The sequence below is a fragment of the Canis aureus genome, chromosome X (genome assembly GCF_053574225.1).
Source record: "Canis aureus isolate CA01 chromosome X, VMU_Caureus_v.1.0, whole genome shotgun sequence".
Lineage (NCBI taxonomy): Eukaryota > Metazoa > Chordata > Mammalia > Carnivora > Canidae > Canis > Canis aureus.
In genome coordinates, this window is record NC_135649.1 from 108,892,147 (window position 1) to 108,913,698 (window position 21,552).

A 21,552-nucleotide genomic window follows, 5' to 3' on the forward strand; every position below is an offset into this window, starting at 1 on the left:
GCAGGAGCAAAGGTTGCCAGATATCCTTTAGTGTAGTGTGTGAGACAGTCTCGTACAACGAAGAGATGTCCCATCTACCATACCCGTAGAGGGAAACACTCTGAAAGCCACAGGACTTGGCTCTCCCTGAAGGTTTGTGCAGTCATGCACATCTGCTCACTTGGCCTTCAAAGTAGTCTGAGGCTAGGGATGGGCATCCATTGTTGATACAAAACCATCTTCCTGTCCATTCGTCCATCTGTCCCTTCCCACACCCATCCTCTCAGGGTTTCTTTAGTGAAGGGTCTCATAGCCACCTGGGCTCCCATTCTCTCCCCTCAGTGACATCGTCTCCCACTGTCAGCTCCACTAAACTCTCGTTCCTCTCTGAGCTGAGTGACATAGTAGGAGTGATGAGTTGTTACGCCACCGGAGAGCAGAGAAGGTAAAAGGCATCAAGGCCTTCTGGAAGGAGAGAGAGAAGAGTAAGAAGAGTGAAAAAGATGGTTTATGATGTATGGAGGTATGAGAGTAGGCACCTGCATTGTTAATTAATCCAAGAGAGGTATTTGGTTAGTGCTGATGGAGTCCCACCCACATCTACGTCAGGGCTTCTGGATCTTGAGCGTGCATCAGCATCCCCTGGAGGGTGTGTTCAGACAGAGACTGCCCGGCACCGTCCCCAGAGTTTCTGATTGAGAAAGTCTAGGGTGGGGCCCGGGAATTGGCTTTACTAGCAAGTTCCCAGTGATAGATACTGTGCTGCACGTCTGGGAGCTGTACTCCGCCTGTGGGATGCCTGGGGGATCAGGCTGAGAGGGGAGGAACTTGCCTTACTCTTGACCTTCAATCACGGCCCAAAAGAAGAAAGAAGGAGTCCATTTAAGTCCAGAGCCCCTGGCAGATGAGTGCATTATCAGCCTCACCATCACCCCTGTTGCTGGGATCCACACAGAGGCCAGGGTGCAGTATTTTCTGAAACAGTGAGGAGAAAGAACAGAGTAAGCTCTGCATTCGCGTGTCTTTCTGTATAGAAAGAAGTAAGTGTATTTAACTGGTGGCTATTCTTGATGTATCTTAGCTTTCGCTGTCCTGTGAACCAGGGCGTCAGAGACCATGAGCAGCACTTCGTTTTGTTACTAAATAAGAGGCAGTTGTAAGAACACACAACCTGTGAAGGGTTCCCTAAAGGAAGGCATCTGGTTTAAAGCCCAGACCACTGGGGGATGCCTGGGTGGCTCAGTGGTTGAGCTTCTGCCTTTGGCTCAGGTCATCATCCCAGGTTCCCGGGATCGAGTCCCACATCAGGCTCCCTGCATGGAGCCTGCTTCTCCCTCTGCCTGTGTCTCTGCCTCTCTCTCTGTGTCTCTCGTGAATAAATAAATAAAATCTTTAAAAGAATAAAATAAAATAAAGCCCAGACCATTGGAAGCCTCCTTTAAAAAAAAAAAGATTTTATTTATTCATGAGAGACACAGAGAGAAAGAGAGAGAGAGAGGCAGAGACACAGGCAGAGGGAGAAGCAGGCTCCATGGAGGGAGCCCGATGTGGGACTTGATTCCGGGACTCTGGGATCACGCCCTGGGCCGAAGGCAGGCACTAAACCGCTGAGCCACCCAGGGATCCCCAGGAAGCCTCATTTTTACCCAGAAAGGAACCCAAGTCAGGAATGAGCAGTGTTTCCTTTCTGTATTTTCCTGATTTCCTCTCTCCACTGTCAGTAATCACTAAAGTATTAATGGTTTTACTTTTCTTCTTCCTAATAAGTTAACTACAGTGTTGCTTTGTTTCAGTCCCTAAGGGAAGGATGGAGATTGAGGAGGATGCCATTGGAAGTGCAAACAGGAATGTGAATGCCACTTGACAGTGTCTCCTCTTCTCGGCACTTCCTGATTTTTCAAGATAATACTAAGGATGGTTTTTCGTCAAATTTGACCTTATGGCCAAATAACAACATGCTTTCTTCCTCCTTGATGCTTCCTTGGAATCACAAAATGTTATTAGTTTGAGTACTTAGCAGCAGTCAAGGGGCGGCATGATATTTTGGGTTTCATTTTTTATCCAATTTAGAAAGCCCTGTGGCACTAAATAAAAATGTCACCGTGTAAAATGTAAAAGCTTTCTGTCACAAATGTTTTTAAAAATTCATGAAGGTCTGAGGATTTGATTTATCTTATCCTCTTTCTGTGATTTATTCATATTTAATGTTAGTTTCAACATTTGAAGCATGAAGAACTTTTTCAAATTAAAAACTGTGGTGAATCGGTTTTATTTGAGGAAACATTCCACCAGGCCAGTTTTTGAATTATGCAGTTCATTCCTCTCCATGTGTTTGAAGGACAGATATGTTTGGTTTTCCCAGTGGCTGGAATTCTCACCAGGGAAAGCATTCATTGCTGGGGAGCTTGATTTCCCCAGCTACTTGGTTTCAACAGCTGTTTCGCTGGAATCAATAGACAGTTTCTTTGGGCCTTAAGCATAATCACACGAATGTGGTGGCAAAAGAGAAGAGTGGGAAGAGACCTCACCTTTGGAACTATCATTTTGTTTGCTGTCTGCTTTTTCGTTTTTGGTACTTTGAGCCTCTGAGCCACCTGTGTTTTCAGGAACATCTTTAGTCAGAGACAAGATCAGTCTTTTCGGTGGATGGTCATAAATAATAAATGATAATAGAATTAGCTTTGAATGAAGGAAAGAAAATGAACTCCAAACAGACTCATCTTTTTTTTTTTTTTAAGTAAATAAACACCTAGGATCTGTGACACTGGCCTCTCTCAAAGCCCTGGAAGGTTAAAAGGCTGGTGAGAGGAGGGCTGCAAGGCCCTCCATGTTCCGCCTTTGGGGCAGCTAGAGCTGTCCTTGAGGACGTGGATGTGTTGACTTGTACCCTGCAAGACAAGTTGGATTTTTTTCGGTGGCCAGGAGATGCAGCAAGGCACACTTGCTCCGGACACTCAGGCTTCTGCCTCGCTTTCCACCTGCCTGTACACCTGTCCTTCTGGCCCTCCATCCCTTTACCCTTTCCTTCTTTCTGTCTGTTTATTCTTTCCCTCTTACTACCATTCTTCTGCTCTGCAGACACTTGTGAGCACCTCCTCTGGGCCAGCTGCTGTGCCCCAACAGATGTAGTCAGCTTCTCATAATGTGAGAGGAAATGTGCCTGTCTAGTCTGCTGAAAATAATCAAACTTTTAATAAGGACATAAGGAAGAATGACAATAAAAGGTACTGAGTGCCTCCAAGGATAAAGCTCTTTCTACCTGGTCCTCCCACTTGTTTGTCATGGAGGGTCTGACCTGTCGAAGAATGGCAACCACTACACGCAGCAGCAAAAACTTAAGTCTGTGGTTTTTAGAAGCAGTCGGGAGCATTTTTTCATCATGAACTTGATTTTATTTCTTTGCTTAATGGAGAGAATCATCTTGTTCAGTAAAATGGTCTCTTTCCTCCCCAGACTATTGGAAAGAAGTTACCTCCAGCTACAACTCCAGAGCCGTCAAAACCAGAAATGGACAGCAGGACAAAGAGTGAGTTACCTTATTTCTCCAGTTTACTCTTGGAAGCCGTTAAGGGTTTTCCAGTCATGGAAATGCCTTTGAAAAATCCTCACATTATCTAAATGGCTGTTTAACTTTTTTTATTTTAAATTTCAGGGTAGCTAAGGTACAGTGTTCTGTTAGTTTCAGGTGTACAATGTAGTGATTGCACAGTTCTGTACATTACTCAGGGCTTGTCATGATTAGTGTACTCTTTAACCCCTTTTACCTTAATGGCTTTTAAAAACACATCACAAAAAATACACCCAAATGTGTTTCATGAGGTCCTGCCAGTGGGTGGGCACAAGTTAGGTTCAGAACTCCTGCAGGTTTTCTCCTTTCTGGAACATGGTCCTTTCCTGCCACCTGTATCTTGCCCATGTGCAGAGCCACGGCTTATCTGTGTATACCCAAGCACTTTGCATAGTTCAGGAGGCAGAAAGATTTTAGAGAATGGCAACTCAAACAATTTGGGGACACACAGGCCTTCAAGTCCAGGGCCCTATCTTCTAGCCTGAGACCTCAACCAGCACTCCCAAACTCTGCCTTCCTGCCAGCATCCTCCACCTGTCTCGGCTATTATCTCTTGACATACAGATGTCTTTCTTCCATTGAGCCAGATACGCTCTTCCTGTAATTTTTATCCACGAATTTTAGTATCGGAATCTATATTGGTATTAGCCCATTTTTCTCTTAATAGCTCTTTAAGTATTTGAGGATGGCTGTCTCCCCAAAACCTTCCCACAGGGCAGTATTCCCTACTTTGGGTCCATTGCCAGTTAAAATACAGGATGTCCAGGTACATTTACATTTCAGATAAACAGTGAATAATTTTTTGGTTGTAAGTAAGTCCCACGCACCATTTGTTGTTTATCTGAAATGCAAATGTACCTGGGCATCCAGAATTTGTAGTTCTTAACCTGGCAAGCCTCCAATTCCTTTTGTTATCCTTCCAGTAACTAGGGCATTCTGGATGGGCTCTGGTCAGAACCAATTACTTCAATTCCTTCTAGGGATTTTGTTTTATTGTTGTTTGTTTGTTTTTGTTTTTGTTTTTAGTTTCAGATTTTCTTATGAGGATAATATGGACAGACTACTAATCTAGTTTGGAAAGCCAAAGATTGAGAGAACATAAATCACACAAATATGATTAACGTAGGAATAAAGCCTAGCTTTATTCTTTTAATTGCAAAATAATATACCAAGAGTTCGTTTTGCAGGGTAAAATGGGTAGATTCGAGAGCAAATGAGTGATACTGCCTTAGACTTAAGAAAATGAATTTGTGGGACTTGTCAAGCCAAAAATGGTGGCTTTGAGAAATAAGTTCATGGATGGTACAGATGCAGATGCTAGATCTCTGCCTTAATGTTTAGGGTTCAGATGAAGTCTACATGCCTTTTGTCCATTAATGATATAGTCAGATTCCTGATAATAGGCAGAAAGCCCCCTGGTCTAAGTCTCTAACCCCGCAGTTCTTACACTTGAGTGTGCTCCAGCATCACTTGGAAAGCTGGGCCCTACCCTCCACCTTGCTGGGTCCCACCTCCAGAATTGCTCAATCAGTAGGTCTGGGGTGAGGCCTGAAAATTTGCATTTCTAAGGAATTCCCAGGTGGTGCTACTGCTGCTCCTGGTTGAGGACCCACACTTTCAAAACCACTGTTAGGAGCTTATACATATTCCTAAGGAGAAACTGGCCCTATATTTTTATTCATGCAGGTTATAGGCTTATCATGCTAGACCTGCATTTAGGCACTAAAGAATTTTGAGGAATTAAGCATTAAATCATTTCTGCAAACATTTCTCTTGTTGGACAGTAGCCTGTCCTTCCTCCCATTCACCTGCTTATTCTATAGTTATGGCTATTTAACAAGCTTATAAATGATCACTATTATTAGCAAAGTTGCCTGGATGTCCAGAACCGGGAAGAGGCAGAAGAAGGCAAAGGAGAAGACCCATCAAGCCTCAAAGGTGATTGGAATGCGGTCCCTAGGACAGGCTGTCCTCATGACATGTGACAACCAGTGGTCTTTATCAACCTGACTTGTGTTTACAGAAATAGTAATCTGAGAAACAGAATTTTTTTTAACGGAAAGAGTTTCAGTAGAAGTAAAGTTGACATTCTCTGTAGATTGTTCACCTCTGTCCAGAGGAAATAGGACCTTGGGTGACTTGTGGGTTGCTTTTGGGAGGGGCCTGAGCAGTAGGGGCCTGAGGGTCACTTGTAGGGGATGTGGCACAAAACAGGACAGTCCATGGGGCATGCTTAAGTGACTAGTCCTCAGGTCTCAAGAACTAGCTGTAGGATAAGAGCATGTCCTTGATGCTTTCTTTTCACCCTCTGTAATGACTGCAGACAGGATATTTGAGTCTTCTTGGAAAGATTGGGTGGGCTGGGGGAGGTGGGCAACTGTGTTATTAGAGCACATTAGAGCAATTAGAGCAGTGCTGGCTAATAGAAATATTATGTGAGCCACATACATGATTTCACATTTTCTAGTAGCCACATTTTTGAAAAAGAAACATGTGAACTTATTAATTTAAATATATTTTATTTAACTCAATATATCCCCAATATTATCTTTTCAACATATAACCTGTATAAAACAATTAAGTGAGGTGTTTTTATTCTTTATTTTATATGAGTCCTCACAATCCAGCATGGATTTTATACGCATGGCACATCCAGCTTGGTGCAGCCACATTTCAAATGCTCAGTAGCCACTTGTGCCTAGTGCCCACCATATTGGACAGTGTAGTTTGAGAGTAATTCTGGGATCCAAGATGGGCTTCCTGGGCCTAGGTATTAACACAGATCCGAATATTCAGCTCCTTCAAGCCTGTGGGAGGATCCTGGCTCTAGCCCAAGCCTGTTCCATCCTACAAGTATCTATTAATTACGTCCATCCACCTGGCTCCCTGGAAGCATCACAGTGGGGGCGTGGGTTTTAATAAAGTATGTTTTTACAGAGGCTGGCTGGTGTGTTTTGGCCAGGAGTCAGCAGTGCGGATTCTAGGACCAGCTGTGTTATTTGCTAGCTGTGTGACCTTGGGCCAATAATTTTATTTCTCTGGCCTTGCTCTTCATTGTCTGCGTTGTCTGTGAAGTCAGAGGGCTGTACTAGAGAGAACTCGTGAGGCTTCTCCAGCACCTTCATCCTCTGATTCAATTCCAAAAGCTTTACAATTCAGAGTAAAAGGTTTCTGCATTCAAAGAAGTGAGCAGCCAGACGGGAGAAGCAAGAGGAAAATGGGAACAATTCAGTAGGAATATGAGATGTCACCGGGTACGGGTGGAAGGATGCGTGTAGGTGGGTAGCAGGTCAGAAGAATTCTCACTGTCAGTGAAGGCTTGAAGGATGTTTATCGACAGATGTTTTTCAAGGACCCAGAGCAAGAATTTCTGCAGTTAATCTCACCCACGTACTTCCTGGCTTTCATTGTAACGAGCAAATTCTGGGGTATTTGTTCTCCCTTGATTTCCACGAGGCACCTAAGTCTACTAAAAAGTCTCCTGCATTGGGAACAATTTGCTGCTTCAAATTTTGATGCAACTGCCACGTTCAAGTGGAAGGACATAGAGTGCTGACCAACTATTAGAAATGACCCTGAGCTTGGAAGCAGGGCAGCCTCCTTCCTTCTGGTTAGCAGACAGATCTCTAATAGAAACTGCTCAGGAGTTCAGAGGACAGAGGCCTCGTCGTCACATCTCTGTCCTCGGCAGCCTAAAGGAGTAAGCGTTGTGGTGGTTCAAAAAATGTTCACGTGGATTGGTATTTTCTGAGGGCAAGTAACTCAGCTGATTGGGATTTATTTAAACAACTAACATCATCTCCCCTCCCCCAGTAAACCTTTTATGATATTGAAACTCATCTGAAACACATGCTGGGGAACAGATTGCCATGATTTTCATAACAAGAGGGAAACTGTCTAAATATTCATAAGTGAAGTACCCTGAGATTCCTCCAGCTACCACATCTGGAATTTCCCTGTTTCTTACTACAATTGATGCAGATTTGTGGCCTCTGTGGGATAGAAAAACAGCCCGGAGAAATGGCTACTTAGCATCTTTCTGAACAAACAGTTCAATCTCAGAGATTCGGAGGACCAGTTGAGTAGGAGGGTTAGGAAACAGATAATCCTGGATAACATTGGAACAAAGGCAGGTCAGACTTCAGAGTAAATGATGACCATGGGGCAGAGGCTAAACTTGAACCCCCCCCGCCTGACCTCCCCTCACTCCATTCCTGGACACTTGTACCACCTTTCTGGTCAGTTTGTTCATTGCCTCATGTCTTGGGGGTTGTCCTCTATGGTGTGACACATGGTGCCTTGTAGCTGTCATTAGTTCCTCAAGGCAAGGGCTATGTCTTCTACTCGATACGCCCATACAGCACAGAAAAGTGCCATGGACTCCCTGGGCACATAGCAAGTGATGATGGGGCACATGAATTAAAAATGACTTACAATTCAACCAGGCTCCATATTGGACAGAGTCTTGTAAAAGTGGCACAGTAGCCATGGATCCCCTTTCTCGAGTTCACAGTCACCAGTTGGAAAAAAGACACATTTGTATGTATAGGATCCTCGAGCTTATATTGGGTTTCTGAGGGATTAGTGGTGGTTGCCAGTGTTCCATGGGGCTTCACAGACCCTCCGTTCTTTCTAGTCCATGCTCTAGACTGGTCGGCCCAAGAGCACTAAGACAGACCCTTGTCCGACAAAGGTTTATTGGCTCATTGCACTGAGGAGCCTGCATAGCACCAAACATGAGAGTAGTTACCAGTTTGGAGGAGGGAGAATGCAGTGGAATGGAATTGAAGCAGTATTTTGCTAGGCTCCAGGTAATGCAGGGCTGTGTGGAAAGGGGTCAACATCACATCTGTACTGGGAGGTGCACCCAGGTCGTTTCTTTGGGAACCACCAAGTTCAGATAAGAGTGCAGTGCTGTGTTCAGAACTCTTTATGTGTGCCTCTGCACCTGCGTGGGGTATCAAGGTTGCTTTTCTGTGTCACAGTGACTTTCATTCCTTCAGTCAAGAGTGGAACATTTCAGAGGGTGGCTGAGTGGCTCAGTCAGTTAAGCATCTGCCTTTGTCTCAGGTAACAATCCCGGGGTCCCGGATCAAGCCCCGCATTGGGCTCCCTGCTCAGCGGGGAGTCAGCTTCTCCTTCTCCTTCTCCCTCTGCCCCCCCACGCCCACTCATGCGATCTTGCTCTGTCTCTCAAATAAATAAATAAATAAATAAATAAATAAATAAATAAATAAATAAATAAAATCTTTTTTAAAAAGAGTGGAACATTTCTTTCTTTTATTTTTTAAAAAAGATTTTATTTATTTATTCATGAGAAAGAGAGAGACAGAGAGGCAGAGACATAGGTAGAGGGAGAAGTAGGCTCCCAATAGGGAGCCTGACGTACTCGATCCCAGGAGCCCGGAATCACGACCTAGGCCAAAGACGAGAGCTCAACCACTGAGCCACCCAGGTGCCCCCAGAGTGGAACATTTCATTCTGACTGATATGATATATATATATATATATATATATATATCAAAGTTTCTGATAGTCTGTGGTTTTAGAAGACACACTTACTCTGGGAATAAGAAAGCAATAGTGCTTAGAGAAGGGGGTGCGAGGACCCTTTCCAGCTGCAGTGCATACTTGGGAGAAATACTATTTCCTGTTCACTTTGCAGCTGGCTGTGTCTGCATTTGGTACGTCAGCCTGATGAATGGCTAGGCAGGTTTTTACTTTCTCAGTCTAAGCTAATTTTTGCTTTCTCACCACATGTTTAAGTAGCAGAAAAAGGAGTTGATTCTTTTATGTTAGTTTTTTTCCTTCAGCCTTACCTGGGAGCTCTTTCATGCTACCTTTTCAGGGGAGGTGTTTTTTGCTCATTTGTCTCCCCTAAAACTCATATTTGGGCATGTCCAGTTTGAAACAAGTATCCTATATAGTGCTGTACTGTGTGTGTTCTGTACTAGAAGACAGAAAGGCTTTGCTTGTCAGATTTTTATCTTTTTCTTTTTTTAATTTCTCCTTTTAAAGCAAAAGATTAAAAAAATGTTATAATTCATAGTAGTGAAATAATTTGAAAGTCAAATTCCCCACAGCATCTAGGACTAGAGGCAGTGGTTGTGGTTGGGGTCACCATCAGCTTTCTCATGGAGGCAGGTGTTGGGCTTGAGTTGACAACATAGTGACATGTGTTTCATTTCCTGGTCTGAATTTGAGTGTAGACCAAGGTTTTTCCACCTTGGCACTATTAACATTTGAACCAGATCACTCTTTCTTGGACTGTTCTATGTCCATTATGGGATGTTTAGTAGCATCCCTAGCCTCAATACACTTGATGCCAATAACTGTTACCACCCCCTCCCTCTGTGGCAACCACAAATGTCTCCAGTAACTGCCAGTGTCCCCTGGGGAGCAAATTAGCCCAATTTGTGAACTGCTGGTGCAGATTCTTGTAAGCTCTATGAGGGCACTTCTTCTCTTGCTGCTGGGCACACAGTGGACACTTAGTTAATATTTACTGAACAAACGACAAGTGTAGTATTCTCTCCAGCAATCCCTACCAGCCCCAGATCCTCAAACTGACACAGGACTGGATTTTCTGTCTACGTCTCTTATACAGTATGCCTAGCAGTGGGCACTACCACCACACTGGCCCATCCTCCAGGTCCCCACCATTGTTTTGCTTTTTTCTAGCATTGAATATTTGCTAATACCCATGGCTGGATCAGTGGCTCTCACAGTGCGGTCCCTGGATCTGCAGCATCAGCATCACGTGGCAACTTTTTATAGATGCAGATCCCCAGGCCTTGCCCAGTTCTAGAGGATCAGGAACCTCGGGGGTTTGGTTTTCACATATCTTCCATCTGGTGCTAATGCCCATTTGTGCGTGAGAATTACTGATGTAGATTGTTCCTTAAGTTTCCCTGTTTATGAGAATCACCAGGGTGCTGTGGATTGCTGGTCCCACCTCAGATCTGTTGATTGGAACCCCCAGAGAAGGGAATCTGAGAAGGCAGGGAAGCAACAGGTGCCCCCACATCATTCTTGTCATCAGGAATGGTTGGGGAACCCCACTACCACCACCACCACCAACTCCTACTCTTACTCCTCTGGCCAAAGTCCTAGAACATTGTACAGAGCCATTGCCATTTTACTCCTCCTCTAAGAAGAGAGCCTGACTTTCCTTTGGGAAATGATTCTGCATTCATGATACTCTGGTGCTTTAAGCTGAAGGCATCACCCTTATCCTTCTCTCACTGTTGCCTTGTCGGAAGCCTTGTGCCTCATTCTCTCTTGTCGGTTCTAAGCTCCTTGAGAACCGGGTAACAGTTTTATTTAACTTAGCCTCTTTCCCCCAGAATGTGACCCAAGTCCATACCCTTATTGCATTTCCAAGATACAAAAAGCTGGAAAAAGGTTTTATCACTTGTTTGGTGATAAAACTTGTCCTGGACTACATAAATTTAAGTATATAGCCTTTATTTAGCCCACTTGGGGTGACAAATCATCCACATGCTGCAGAATTTGAGTGTATTTGATGGTTGAGTGCATCCCCAGATCCCTGCTGAGGATGTTATCTATTGTATGGATGTAATACATTTCCTTTTTAAAATCTGAAAAATTCTGTCCCCAGGGCTTCTGGATAAATGATTATTATGAACCAGTAGTGCCTCAGATAATATTTGTCAATTTAATGAAAGAACTTTAGGTTTTGATGTTGGTAAAAATAGACACCACTGAGCTTGATACTTTTGTTCTGGTATCCCAAAGGAAAAGAATTCTAAGGGTGACCTGGTACTTTCCACCACTGCTGGAAGTTCTGGAAGGCTTCTTATCAGACTCTGTGACACACGGGATTTTTTTTTTAAGATTTCATTTATTTATTGGAGAGAGAGAGAGAGAGCGCAAGTGGAGGGGGGAAGGGAGAAGCAGACTCCCCACTGAGCAGGGAGCCTGATGCGGGGCTCAATCCCAAGACCCTGAGATCATGACCTGAGCAGAAGGCAGGCACCCAACCAACTAAGCCACCCAGGCGCTCCGACACATGAGATTTTAATCTTCGTGTCCTAAAATTGAGTCCAGAGAATCATCCTGGATTTAATGTTATTTCCTTGATTGTGTGTGTGTGTGTGTGTGTGTGTGTGTGTGTGTGTGTGTGTTCTGCTTGCAGATATGTTTATTCTTTTTGTTCTGCTTTTATTTTTTTAAGCTAAGGGTATTTTTTAAGTTGGTCTGTTTGGGTTTTTTTTTTATATGAATAGATTTTAAAACCTTGTGAAGGGCCTCATGGGCTATGAGCATGTGAGTTCAATTTCTTAAATGGTCTGTTTTTAATATTATGTAAATTTCTAAAAATTTAGAGATTGAATTTTTTTTTTTTTTTTTTGGTGAGAAGGATGTGAATCATGAATGGATTTCTTGGGGGGTTTTAATAGAACAAGATTCTAAAAATTGGAATGCCAATCAGTAATTAGTATACAGGATCTTGATTTGGAACTAGGCCAAGGTCTCAGGGTCCTTGAACCTTCTGATAACCTACACAACATTTTCTCTGCACCTTTGAATGTGTTTTTTTTTTCCTTTTTTGGGAAAGAGGGAATCACTGTTTTTTTTCTTTTTTATCAGATTCTTAAAAGACTCGAAGACAAAAAAGCTCAAGGGATGCCTGGCTGGCTCAGTTAAAAGAGTATTCGACTCTTGATCTCAGAGTTGTGAGTTTGAGCCCCATGTTGGGTGTAGAGATTACTTAAAAGTAAATATATAAATGTAAAAAAAAAAGACAAAAAAAGCTAAGAATTGACTTAGGATTTCAATCTTAGGCTAATGCATTAGTTTTTTTTTTAAATCTTTCTTAAAAAATAGAGACAAATTCATCTCAATAAGTTGTGCCTTTATTTTGTTATGTGCATGTGGGCATTCATTTCTATTTGATCTCGGACTAATTAAATCCATCTAATTGATGAATAGATGGAAAATGCCTGCCTCAAAAAATTAATTTCATCCCCTTCCTCTCCATCTCTGTCTGCTACTCATTTAAAATTTCTAATCTTCCCACGTCCAAAAAGCATTTGGAATTATATTCTTTCAAGACATATCAAATGCCTCCTCCTTTGTGAACTCTCTCCTGAATGTAATCATGCCTTCCTCTGCAATACCACAGCCATATCCTGTCAGAGTGAGTCTGTACTTCTTCCAGCATTTGTCTTTTCTTCTTGTCATCCTTTCACCCTTGCCTTTCCCCAGGCATTAGTTTGTCACTTCCAAGTGAGGATGTGATGGGTATTGACTTGCATATCACAGGCCCAAGAACTGACAATGTCTTTTTCATGGTGGTGACTCAATAAATGTTTGAATTAAAGTAGGGAACATCTTTGTTCCATATACTATGAAATTAAAATTATAGTCTCAGAGTTAGTCCATTTTTTTCACTTATTATTTTTTAGTGTCTTAAAACCATTGGTACATCCAAAGTAACAGCATGTTTTTATTTTCCAGTACTGCTGAATTAGGACCTTATTTTCAAATATATCATGATAACTTGAAATGTGAGCCTGTGGTTGCCATGTTTGATTGGGGGGGCATTCTGAGTTATAGTGCCCTTGACTAGAGCCATGAAATGTCAGAGCTGGCCACAACTCAGGTCTAGTTCAGTATGTTTTTTGGAGCCTCCAGAGCTTCATTGAAATTATTTCGGGGACCTAGGTGGGAGTTGGGCCAGCCCCACTCTCTAACCAGAGCAGCTCTGTTTTTAGTTGTTTTATATTAGAGTTTTGGAATAAGTTGAAATTTGCTGAAAAGGTGTTCTGTTGAAGTTAACCAAACTCTCCTCTCACCCCCCTTGGCCAGTCTCTCATTTTATACCTAAGGACATTGAGGTCCAAAGCTACTGTGTAGTTGTCTCAGATTTTATGCTTAGGACAGCCCAGCTAAAATTAAACCTAGTTTTGACTGTCCTGATTCCTGGCCCAGAGTCTCCTCCTATTTAGCTGTCCCTCAGATTTTCCTCCACTTTGTAGGTATCACTAGGGGATCAAGAAGCATTGAGTGGGAGCTGCATCAGGTTATGGGGATGCAAAAAGGGGTGAGCATGATGTCAAAACTTGCTTCATGGACAATAGTAGTTGACAGTAGCCACTGGTACCCATATCTCCTCCTTTAACTAAAATTGGTGCTTTCCAGATAATTTTCTAATGCATTATACACAAAACAGCATACATGGTGGAAATGTTTTAAAACTAGGTTATGTTGATGGTCATACTTATTAAAACTATTCAAACCGTACAATTAAAATGGGTGAATTTTCTGGTATAAAAATTATATGTCATTAAAGCTGTTTTTAAAAAAAGGCAGGGTATTACTTGCCCTCCTTAACTAATGGGGAAACTGGGCAGAAAACAAAATGGCCCTGTGAAACATTTTAAAGGCATACTAGTACTTTTTTAGAAATATTTCCTTACTATATCGGTTACAAGTCACTTCCATAGTCATTTATTGAGCCCCTGCTATGGACCAGTTCCTGAGGTAGCAAGGGAAGAGATAGGGGGAGAGTGAGTGACACAGATGCATAGGAAGTGGCTTTTTGAGTGGAGGCAGGTTATAGTCATATGTGTGTGTGTGTGTGTGTGTGTGTGTGTGTGTGTGTGTATACATACATACATGCGCAGTTTCAGGGGAGGTAAGTGGAGGTATCCTCTTCTACCAAGTTCCTTCATGTCAGAGTACCTTCTGCTTTGAGTGATCAATACCTATGCAGCCATAAAGTAGTGGTAAGCAATACAATTTTATGGAGTCAGATAACAAGGAATCCAGAGACAGACCCCTTGATGTTGATTAATTTGACAGACATCTCAATGGTGTCAAGAATTGAGAGTCCTCTCCTCTGTGATTTCCTTGGCTTTCCTCTCATGGTTGAACTATGACTATAACTGTGCCAAACATTGTACTGTCTTCCAACAAGGATGAAACAGTGTTAAAAGCAGAAAGGCAGGGGCAGCTATTTTCCTCACAACTAAAAAATCAGGGAACAAAATCTAACAGCCTTCCTCTCCTCCTCAAGCAGATTTCCTCTCACATCTCATTGGCTGGAACTAGATCACATGCCCACCCCTAAACCAATCACCAACAAAAGGGAGTGAAATTAACATTATTTTCCTTGACAAATCTCACTCATCCTACTGCAGACAGCTATTCCCAATGCCCAAATGCAATACCTGAATGCGGCAGGATTATATGAACTGGGAAGGGGATGGGGAATGGCTCCTGTGAACCAATGTCTACCACACTTAGTTTTTTTGATGGAAAGGATTAGAAACAATGTTTGTTTTTTCCTTTGTTGACCACAGGTGTCCTATCTTGTTTGTAAAATATTTCCATGATTTCAATCCAATGAATTATTCTTCAAACTGGGACTCTGCAGGGCAGTTCTTCAATAATGCTATACTTATTTCAGTGTTGTAAGTTTTGAGGTTGGGTTGTCATATTTCACTAGCACAGTCAATAGGAAAGTTGGAAAAGAGCTGTCATTATCCAATTTAACGATGTTTAACTTTTCCCATCCTTTTAGAATATTTGGCTGATTCAGGATTTGGGAGGCTTGCTATTACTAATTAAAGAGAGATGGAACATTAGTAACTCTATGGACCTGGGAATCTTTAGGCATATTAATATTGATGGGATTTAGAACTAGTGTCCCTCAGCATGGCCTGATGAGCAAAAGGTATCAAGGGCCCAGAGTACCTAAGATGGAAGGTTTCCAACACGAGGGAAGGGGATGTAACTGATATACTCTGTCAATTGGACAGAAAGCAAAAACATTCACACAGAAAGTGAGTCCCTCTCTTTTCCTGCCCCGTTTCCCTCTCTCCTCCCTGTGGTACCCTAGACCACAGTCTGTCTGTATTACAGATTTTTTATTGCCTTTATTTTATACATGACTCTCTTTGATTGATGTGACATTAACCATAATACCCCCCTCCCCACATTTCAGTCATATAAATTGTACTAGGGACAATATAATTGATACTTGTGTATATAGCTCTAGGTTATGATCTGTCTGCAGGAACTGATCTGATCCTTGGGAAATATCTAAGGTCATTCAAAGCCATTAGGTTTGTTGACTTAGCTGCAGAATAATAAATGCCTGTCCCAAGAGATAGTAATTCTCTTGAAGTTTTCTTTCAACCTTTAGTTCTAAGTCATCAAACCCCAGTTTTCCAAGTCTTACTTCCCTGGCTACCTGACAAATGTTTTTGCTCTCTTCTAAATTGATGCTTTTGTGTAAATAGAGAAGATTTAACATCAGGTAGACTTTCTTTTTTAAAGTTTATTTATTCATGCAATCTCTATACCCAACGTGGGGGCTTGAACTCATGAACCTGAGATCAAGAGCTGCACACTCTTCTGACTGAGCCAGCCAGGCACCCCTGACATCAGATGGACTTTCAAAAGCATATAATTGTGGGCATATCTGAACTGATTTTTAGTGGCTGTAGTGTTTTTCTCTCTTAGGTACACATCCTTGCTGATGAACATCCCCACCTAAATAGACAGGTTCCCACAGAGACGCCATGGGACATATTTGAACAAGTTTGTCCCCCCTGCCCCATATACACATGTGTATAAAGAACATTTAGTTGGTATTTGTTGGCTGTTTGTGGTTGACACATGTTCATATACAAATACCTTTCTTGCGAGATGTACCATAATGAAGTCTTTTTTTTTTATTGTTTTAAGTACCATGTTAGCTTTGTAACATACACAGATACCCTGTTTCTGATTTAGTGATGTGTGGAATAAGACAGTGAGGGCCGAATTTAAGCTTTTTTCTCTTTGTAGATTATGTCTGCTTTTGCATGCACCCAAAGAGTATATGAAATGGTATATAAAATAAAGTACATCAAATATACATCCAAGATCAAGGAAACCATTTGCTTTTCTGCCTGAGAGAGACACAAAGCAGTCAGTGACATTTGATGACATCACATGGTTTGTGAGGGAGGGAAAATGAAGAGAATACATAAGCATGAGCCCCAAATGAACAATCTTAGGTAGTTTCCTGAGGGTGACTCTTTCTTTATGCAATCATTATTATATCCTATCTGTTAAGTGCTTTTTCCTGAAGTTGATGTGAGAGAGAACATCTTTTCCTGGGCCAGCTCATTAGGTGAAGCACTGTAAAGGTTGTGTTTTCTTTTCTTCTTACAGCCAAGGATTACTGCAAAGTAATATTTCCATATGAGGCACAGAATGATGATGAATTGACAATCAAAGAAGGAGATATAGTGACTCTCATCAATAAGGTAAGCAGACTTCCTTCCTGCCTTTTAAACTGCAAACTTGGGCAGCCCCAGTGGCTTAGCGGTTTGGCGCCACCATCGGCCCAGGGGGTGATCCTAGAGACCCGGGCTCGAGTCCCACATCGGGCTCCCTGTGTGGAGCCTGCTTCTCCCTCTTCCTGTGTCTCTGCCTCTCTCTCTGTCTCTCTGTGTCTCTCATGAATAAATAAATAGAATCTTTAAAAAAGTAAAAATAAACTGCGAACTGCTTCGAGATGTTGACTGGACACTACAGCTTTTGTTTTAGGCCTCGAAACACTTGATTTTCATTGCCCGAACTTCAGAGGAAGAATCTTGCATCTTGCCTCTTGATCAGGCTAAGCCCAGCGTACCCAAGTGAATGAACGAACTTGGAAACTGAGTAGTTCTGTTGGCCTTAGCACCAGCTGCAGATTGGCATGGCCCGGGGGAAAGCTCCATCCCAGAACGGCTAACCCAGAAGGTGGCCTTCTTGGCTGAAGAGCCTGCCCTGCACAGCAGCCCTGGCTGCAAAGCTGTGTCATGAGGCATCCAGAGGGGCTTTAAAAGGGCAGGTCATGCCTCACAGGCAGCAAATGCGTAAAGAATGTGTACTGTTCAGATCAAAGACAGGTAGCATGCCTGAGAGAATTTTGCTTGTCTTGTCTGGACTAAGAAGGTTGGATGATTTTATTATCATTACAGGCAAAGCCCTGTAAACATACGGAGAGCTATAAAATCTGTGTGAAGTGATACAGCTTAACAGGGTCTGAACTGTGTAGTATTTATGTTTTCATGCAATGGTACTCACCAAGTAAGTGGTTGAAAGATATCTTATTTAAATAATTCCTAGACTATATGGTGTTTTATCTGAGATACAGGATTCTCGTGATGGTCAAATATGGTGAAAAGCTGACCCATCTTTGAGATGTGTAAAGTGGCTTTATTCTGGGGTCCAGGTAAGTGGCAGGGAACTCGTGATGCTCTTGGCATAAGCGTGACTTGGGGATCATCATGGCTGCCTGTGCTCATGCTGGGCTGGAAAGCATTGGCAGGGTGGAGAGTGCAGGGAAAGGGGAGAGAGAGGAGAGGGGTTCGGGGTCTCGCTCGTGTGGCCATTACTGAGAGGGACAGGATCACAGTGTTTGCCTGCCCCCTCCCTCCACCCCCATGAATGTCCCTAAAGTGATGGGTACGATTCACCTTTATACTACCCGACACTTACCTATAAGAAGTGTTGTAGAAGTTGTGCATTTTAAGACCCTGAGCCAAAGATGCCAGGGAATTAATGACCACAGAGGTCAAGCAGCTTACCAAAGATCAAAACTAGTTTAGGGAAAGAACTGGCCTTATCCATACAACAGTGGTATGCTAGACAATGCTAAGAGTGCCTTTCTGGAATAGCAAACTCTTCCCACCTCTGCTGAGGGCCCAAGAACTTGCCCATCGTTTTTCCCTGTGAGCTGTTCTTCTGCATTCATTTTAGCGTATCTCTGTTTGTACGTGGCTGGAGGAAATCAGAGCAGGGTAAGATGTGGCCCTTCTTGTTCCTCTCTGCCAGGGAGGCAGAAGCCGTTCTTCTCTTTCTTTACCACCCCTCCACTCATCCTGAAGCAGGCTGCTTCTGGGCCGTGTTTCCTATTTTGAACCATAGCCTTCACCAAACACTCAGAATAAAGAAGTTGTTAAATAGGTGTAAAGCATAATTACGAATATTTCGATCCTTAGCACAGATACTTGGTTCTAGTTCTATAGGGAAAGGGGTGGATCGCTTCTCCCTGCGATGGTTAAGCAACCAGAGAGCTCAATAAACCATTCTTTGCAATGGGGGGGGGGTGCACTTTACCATTTTTGTTTTTCTTTATGTTCAGAGGGGGCAGCCTCTTTTTAACCGAAAAGCAGATGTGTCAATAATATTTAATAAGGTTTGGGGAAAAGAAAAAACCACCACAGATGGTCTCTTATCTGAATACATCTATTTCTACCTTAATATATTATATTCCTATTCTTGTCATTTGATTACATATGATGAGAACACATTCATCTTGATGTTTTTGTTCCTACCAGGTTGAGATCCAGTCTGATAAAATGAACTGAATTTTTCAAAAGAGCTTGGTCAGAAAGAGTCTCTTTCCTGGTTCCCTCCTCCATGCATATGGTCTGGAGGAAGGAACAGACAGGTGTGGAAGGCTACTTTCAGGAGGGTCTAGGAGATGGTGCCCTACATCCCTGCTTTCAGAGCTTCATGCATTTAGACGCAGTTTAGAAACTGAAGCAGCTTATAGATGGTATTATTACATTTGCAAAATGTGACTTTGTTATCGTTGCCATACACTGGACCCCTTGACCTGGCTTAAGCCCTGCTCTGGCTCCACAGGCCTAGAGCACCTGGGTCGTTTTGACACTTGCTCCCTCTCGTTCAGCCCTGCCCCCGCTTGCAAGCCCAGCAGCACCAGAACCTAGCACCTTCCTGTGTCCCTGCCACTCATGTCCGTGGGAAAGCCAGGCCTAGGCTAGAGTTCACACCTCCTCCCTCTCCCAGCACCTTCCACGGCACCTGCTTTGGAGGAGAACCTTGGAGTGGCCAGGGGTAGAGGGATGCTAGCATCCCAGCCCCCTCTTTTTATCATCCCCTCATGGTGCTTTGCTCATGGGACCCCTCTGCTGAAAGTCTCTAGCAACTTTCCTTTTCTTCTCCTTTATTGTCAAATCCAGCTAGATTCTCCTGGCACTCATTGGCCCAGGTACTCTGGCCTCAGTCTGGCTTTCTGGCTTTGATCCACATTGCTGTTCTACAACGAGCTCTCCTGGGATGTCCCCATCCTGCTCGTGTATCCTCCTAACCCGACCCAGACCATGTTGCTGCTGCCCCAGGTGCCCTCTGCCAACCCACTTAGCTGGCTTTTCAATAGCTAATAAGACAGCCAGTCTTAACACATGCTATATTATGTACCTGGGCCTATTTTTAGCTTGCGACTTAAAAATGTCCCCTGTGCAGTATAAATTTTGTTTTTTTTATTATTTTATATGGTCTGTGAAATCAGGTCTCTTGATACCCTGTCCTTCTGCAGGTTTTGACTTTTATTCCCATAAAATATCTGCCAGCCCTGACCTAGCATTCCACTTGGTTGGAAGCATTTTATTATTTTTTAAAGATTTATTTATTTATTTATTCATGAGAGACGCACAGAGAGAGAGGGGCAGAGACACAGGCAGAGAGAGAAGCAGGCTCCATGCAGGGAGCCTGACGTGAGACTCGATCGCGGGACTCCAGGATCACGCTCTCGGCCGAAGGCGGCACTAAACCGCTGAGCCACCCAGGCTGCTCTGTTGGAAGCATTTTAAAATGACAAGTGCCATGTAGGCTACCAGCTCAGGGAAACCAGGTTTGAATCCCAGCAATGCCATTCATGGCTGTGTGTCATCACGTAACCTCTCTGATCCTCAGTTTCCTCAGCCAGAAAGCAGACCTCACAGAGCTGCCATGGAGATTTGCTAAGGTGCTGTGTATACACAAATTGTCACTTCAACCTTGCCCACTCTTTCTCTGACCTCAGAAGTGGGGAAGGACGGGCTCTCGTTAATGGGCCCAGTTGCTGCTAGGGCAGGAACACTGAGAATGAGGTGGGTAACAGTGGTGGAAGATCTGTCTGAAAATAGCTCAGAATTCACAATGGGTGAGGTTTCAGCAAGAATTTGGAGGAAAAAATATGCCACACGCATTTTGCTTGCTGAAAAGTGGGGGGAAATGGAGACTGAGTCTGCCAAACCCTGCTGACGTTATAGAAGATTCTTCCATCTTCCTCTGAGTTAAAGGATCTCCTAGAAATTTATTTAGGTGAATATGTGCTGTTGATATTATAATGAGAAGAGCTTCACTATGATTTGTTTAATGTGTATTTCGATACACTTCTTTATTGTATATATGAGTTGAGATGAAAGACCTGAATCATTGTCTAAATTCAACTGCGTTGGCTGTAGAGGTTCTCGATTTACCCCAAATTCCACTGGTGTTTTTCTCTCAGAGTCAGCTAAGGTGGTTTCCCTTTGTCCTGTTTTTCTGTGCTGTGGCAGGAGTCACAGGGCAGGCGCTGCCCTCATTTTTAGCCCTAGATTGTCATTTCGTGTAGCTTTCTAGAAAGTGAGTCAGACACCCTTAGTGGGTGCCTGTAAGCCCTCCACGGTTCCTGAAATAATGTGCAAAGACCTGAACTATTTGTGTGTGTCCCTGGAAACTAGGATGAAATGTGGCAACCCAAATGGTTTGTTTTTTAGTTTATTTATAAAGAATTCTTGTGGATTTGGGAATATTTCCACTTGCACAGAACACACCTGTGTTTAGCTTTTATTTCCAGTCACTCAAAAATAGCTCCTTCATCTGTGTTCTGCCGCCCCCATCCCTGCCTTCGTGATTTGTGCTCAGAGCATGGTTGAAAGGGCTCAGAAGCCTCTGGGTCTGATTTCCATCCCAAGAAGCTCCCTGGAGAAAGGCTGAGAGCAGCCTGGTGCAGACCAGGCCAGGCTGTGGCTGTAACGGTGGACACCCCCGAGCACTCCTTGCCCTGACCGCTGCCAGCGGTGGGGGGGGGGAGCGGGCCCTGCGGAGGAGAGGCCCGAAGTTCCTGCCCTTGGCCCACAGCCTCCAGGCCTCCGCCCCCCTACCCTGGAAGGAAGGGCTTCCCAGCGCCACTCCTTATAAACAAGGATCTTTAAGTATGGGTTTCT

General features: G+C 43.3%; 1 protein-coding gene across 12 annotated transcripts in view; it reads left to right on the plus strand.

The window, feature by feature from the left end:
• The window catches only part of SH3KBP1 (SH3 domain containing kinase binding protein 1), a 339,190-nt gene that overhangs the window by 233,915 nt on the left and 83,723 nt on the right, over positions 1-21,552 (plus strand). For all 12 annotated transcript variants that reach the window (XM_077889066.1, XM_077889068.1, XM_077889065.1 and 9 more), the window contains 2 exons: positions 3,433-3,505; positions 16,739-16,833. In XM_077889066.1, the coding sequence (XP_077745192.1) occupies positions 3,433-3,505; positions 16,739-16,833 (168 nt within the window). The remainder of the gene's footprint in view (positions 1-3,432; positions 3,506-16,738; positions 16,834-21,552) is intronic.